The 4407-nt window shown below is 32.7% G+C and overlaps 1 protein-coding gene across 2 annotated transcripts in view; it reads left to right on the top strand.

Moving 5' to 3' along the window:
* Positions 1-2750: 2750 nt before the first annotated feature.
* The window catches only part of lims1 (LIM and senescent cell antigen-like domains 1), an 11825-nt gene continuing 10168 nt past the window's right edge, over positions 2751-4407 (top strand). The window contains exons 1-3 of one of the 2 annotated variants that reach the window (XM_014003030.1): positions 2751-2973; positions 3676-3832; positions 3944-4010. In XM_014003030.1, coding sequence (XP_013858484.1) covers positions 2945-2973; positions 3676-3832; positions 3944-4010 — 253 coding nt within the window. In that variant the 5' untranslated portion in view covers positions 2751-2944. The remainder of the gene's footprint in view (positions 2974-3675; positions 3833-3943; positions 4011-4407) is intronic. The other variant, XM_014003031.1, reaches the window with a different exon arrangement.

Raw genomic sequence — 4407 nt, 5'->3', positions numbered from 1 at the left:
ATACATACACCCATACATACATTTACATAAATAATAATTTCACACCCTAATGTTCAGCAAAACAAACAAACAAAAAAAATTAATAAAAAAAGATTACAAAAATCCCACTCACAGCAAATTGGCGGGAAAAAACATGTCAAAAGAAGTCACCTTTTTGACKGTTTAGCCTAGCATTAGCATTAGCCTTCTAGCTAAGCAGCATTTCAGGCTTGATACCTGATGCTGGCATCGGTGCACCTCTAGTATCCAGGGAATTTTAATCAAAATTTACAGAAATATCTGGCAAAAATTTATTAAACACGTTATAGAAGCCCGTCTAGAAACAAATACTGCAAATGAACTCCCGCTATAAGCGACACGGCACGAGCATGACTGCTGGTTTATTGAGTTTGTCTGTTATTGTGTCTGTCCCTATCAAATAACCTTAGTAATAATAATGAATTGTGAACTTCTAGAGTCATTTATTCTCATAAGTTGCAGCATATTTGTATTTGTGACATTTAGAACAATATAAATAAGCAATTTTTTACACATAAACACTCAAAATATAGATTTTTGTCTAATTTTAATTAGACTCAAATTGTTAAAAAACAATTGAACTTTACATAAATCACTTTAAATTTGACTAAATTACAAAAATATGAAGACTTATAGGATTTATCAGGTTTTAGGCACAACAGTTWAGTGAAGTTAAATAAATGACAGTACATCTTTCAGTCGGAGCGTTTGTTGTTTYAAATTTCGACAGAATTTAAACTATTTGGGTGTTTCTGAGTTATTTTGTTTGGCCTATTATCAAACTTTTTATTACCTCCTGTGCTTTTTGTCTCTTTTATCTGTCCTTTCACATCTTTAAATGTTTAATTAACTCACATCAAAAAGTAAATCTCCATCCGTCTGTTTTTTGTTTGACAAAATTGCTCCAAGAACATTTTATCAAAGCGATGTTCTCCGGTTAAAAACATCATTTTCCATCTTTAAAGAGCTGTAAATATCTACAACGGTTTTAACATATTTTTGTTTAATTACAGGCCCTTTCTGCATTGCCTGACCCTTGTTCCTGTTCAAATTGTAAATAATATTTTATTTAAAAAAATAAACATACAAATCGGGGAGCAAATATATTTATGAACACTATCCAGTATATATGTAAATATAGATGATTTTTAATGCACTTTTCTTCTAATGAAGGTTCTAAGCTTTTGTAGCCAAATGATGACTTTTATCAACAGTTGTCTTTGAGGTTTGTTTGTTTTTATGAATTTATTTCCATTTTAACCAGTGTTTTAGATTTAAATGTGGAATTTTAAAGCAATTTCTTTAAACATCGAGCAACGTAAACATAATCCTGGCTTGATGCGAGTCTAAAAACGCCTGAACACTGTGGTTGATCTTTTCTAAAACAATTTGTTTTAGTTTTTGTACTTTAAAAAGGTTGAATCTTTAGACAAACCCATTGTAATCATTTCACTACATATAAAGTTATTTGTTGTTTCTTAAAATGTATTTTTGTGGTAATGGTGGGATAACAGGAGAAAGTTTTAATTGAGTTATTCTATGTTTCCTGGAGAGAAAAAAATAAAAACTCAAATTGATTTTAATGAGTAGAAAAGTAAAAAACGAAAATAAAGTCTTGGTTTGTAAATGAGCTGTCGCTTCTGTCTGACAGGAAAGATGATCACAGGATGGATTTTACTTTTGTTTGTTTTTTTTTGGCCAGTTTGTAAATCACTTTTCTTTGTGTAAAAACATTATGTAGGAAATAGTTTGATCAAGCAACTGAATGTTTTTAACCTGTAACGTGACAATAAAAWTGTCATAAAGGGGACTGTAAAAGAGGATGTTGTTGCAAACAAAACAAAACATTGTTGAGCTGTGCTGGTTTACAGTGTTATTTCACCCTTTTTTGTAWATTAAATGTTTTTTAAGTAACTGCTTTGCTTTAATATTCTGCGCAAGACTTATAATTAATATTATATTTATATCTGATAGTCAGATCTGTCAGTGGACTTTTATTTGGCCTCTGCTGGGTAATGTAGTCAGCATTAATGCTGACGTGCATGATGATTGTTTATGTAATTTCTGAGGACTGGGAATGTATAGGCTGTTATTTTCCCTCCTAATGGAGCTGCAAAATACTGAAATTTATTGGTCAGAGTAAAATAATATTTTAATAAATTGAGTAGTCACATTAAAGAAAGAGAACATAAAATTATATTTTGTGTGAATTATTATTTTTATTTCATTTAAACAGTTTCTAAATCTGTATTTGGTTTGTATCTGCAACTTGCAATTAAAATGAATAGTCTGCTTATTCTGTGTTATTGCCTTCGTTGTTTGTAGGCACACTTGATTTTTACATTTAATGAATTTAATTATCTCTAATAAATGAATAATTTAGTAAGGACAGTTTTTAATGGGGGTAGGATTTCATGTTTTGTTTATAGCGCCTTATTTATTAAGCATGTCGATGTTTTCTGTCTGCTCTTTACATTTCTTTTACCTTTTTGTAGACCAGTCTAATTTTTGTATTAAAATATTGATCAAAATCTTTTTTTGAATCAGACAGATTGAAAGTATGATTTCTCAAACCACGCCCAGAGGAGGGAGGGGCCATGGCTGACCTGTATGGCAAGCTAATTTATAATGTAATAGTTGGCCTGCATTTTAAAAGCAGATAATCATGAATCATTTTTTTCTTGTGAAAATTAACATTTCAGCCACCAGTAAAAACGCATTTGATAAATGGCAACACCATGATTAATATCTAAAATAAGTGATTACTTAAAGGAGTGGGAATTTATTTTTATTATTTATATGTAACAACAGCCTGCCTTAAATGGAAAAAGACTGCGTGAAAGTGCCTGTAAACTTCGGCAACTAGCTAAAAGGGAAAAAGCAGTTATTTTATGCTGTATTTCTCGGTTTTTAGTGCCAAGAGGTGATGCTGGGGGTCGCAGGAATGCCGGGCAGGTAAGAATTTTTATTTTATTGTGGTAAAMCATTTTAAAATCCTAACTCTTTGGGGCTTCGGAACCGAACAAGCTAAAGCTAACGTCACCCTTAGCCTTTAGCTTGCCAGCACAGCAGAGGTTAAGTTTGCTAACAGATTTGCTCAAATGTTTTCATATTTAAAAGAAGTGGTTAAGATTGTGTTATATTTTTCATATTTTGTTAGTGTTGTGGCTCTATTTTTAAAGTCGAAAACTTTATCTAGCCTCTCCATCTTGAGCGAAAACAGAATGCTAGCATTAGCTTGAAAGGCTCCTCATAACAGCCCAGCCAGAGATGAAATGATGCCAGTTATTGGCATTTATATCTCTCTTTAGGTATAGGTAGGCATTGCATTTAGTCTCATAAGGGTACATGAACATGCAGATATTAAAACACTACATGGCAAATAACTAAATTTAAGTTTTGACTGTATGACTCAAAAAAGATAATCTTGAGTCTTGATAAATATGGAATGTCAAATAGAAAACATGATGTAAACCTGAATTATGTGTTGATAGCAGATCTTGTTAATTTTGCCTAAAAACTGAGCAGTGAGTTTATTGTAATTCTTTCTATCACAACTCCAGCTGCAGATGCAGGAGTTATTTGAGAAACTATGAATAATATGAAAACAGGGACAAAAGAAACACTAATATGTATTTTATTGATCTTGTGTTACAGCATTGCCAACGCCCTGGCCAGTGCAACCTGTGAGAGGTGCAAGAGTGGCTTCGGTCCAACTGAGAAGATTGTCAATAGTAATGGAGAGCTGTACCACGAGCAGTGCTTTGTCTGTGCTCAGTGTTTCCAGCAGTTTCCAGAAGGACTCTTCTATGAGGTAATGCACTCATCTGCTCTATAATCCGCAATTTGAGCACCTTTGTGGCGTGTGTACCTGGTACTTTTTTTTTTTTGTTGTTGTAAACATTTTGATTGTTGCATTTTACAGTTTGAAGGAAGGAAATACTGTGAACATGACTTCCAGATGCTGTTTGCTCCTTGCTGCCATCAGTGTGGTAAGTGCTCAATAGGCTCAAATGGTTGTTTAGACTTTTACTTTTAAATGAATTATGCAAATCTGTAATCACACCTGCACTTAGTTATGTAGTTAAAGGAGGGGCTTGGTTATTTTAGCTTTTTGTGGAGAGTTGTATAAAAGTAAATCTTGTGTTTAGGATATGCTTGATAAAACTTTCACAAACCTATTAGCAGCAATAGATCATACAGACTAGGGGTGTAAAAAAATATCGATACCCTGAAATATTGCGATATTTCATTTTCCGATACTGTATCGATATTCTAAAGCCCTGTATCGATTTTTTTATTAAGGTTTAAAATGTCAACTTTCCTGCCAGTCGTTCATTTTTATGTTATAGTTCAGCCTCTGATCACTAGTTGGCAGCAGTGAGCCAG

This window comes from Austrofundulus limnaeus, unplaced genomic scaffold (assembly GCF_001266775.1).
Source record: "Austrofundulus limnaeus strain Quisiro unplaced genomic scaffold, Austrofundulus_limnaeus-1.0 Scaffold16, whole genome shotgun sequence".
In the NCBI taxonomy this organism is placed as follows: Eukaryota; Metazoa; Chordata; class Actinopteri; order Cyprinodontiformes; family Rivulidae; genus Austrofundulus; species Austrofundulus limnaeus.
Note: the sequence above shows the minus strand (reverse complement) of the source record. Positions and strands in the feature narration are given on the sequence as shown.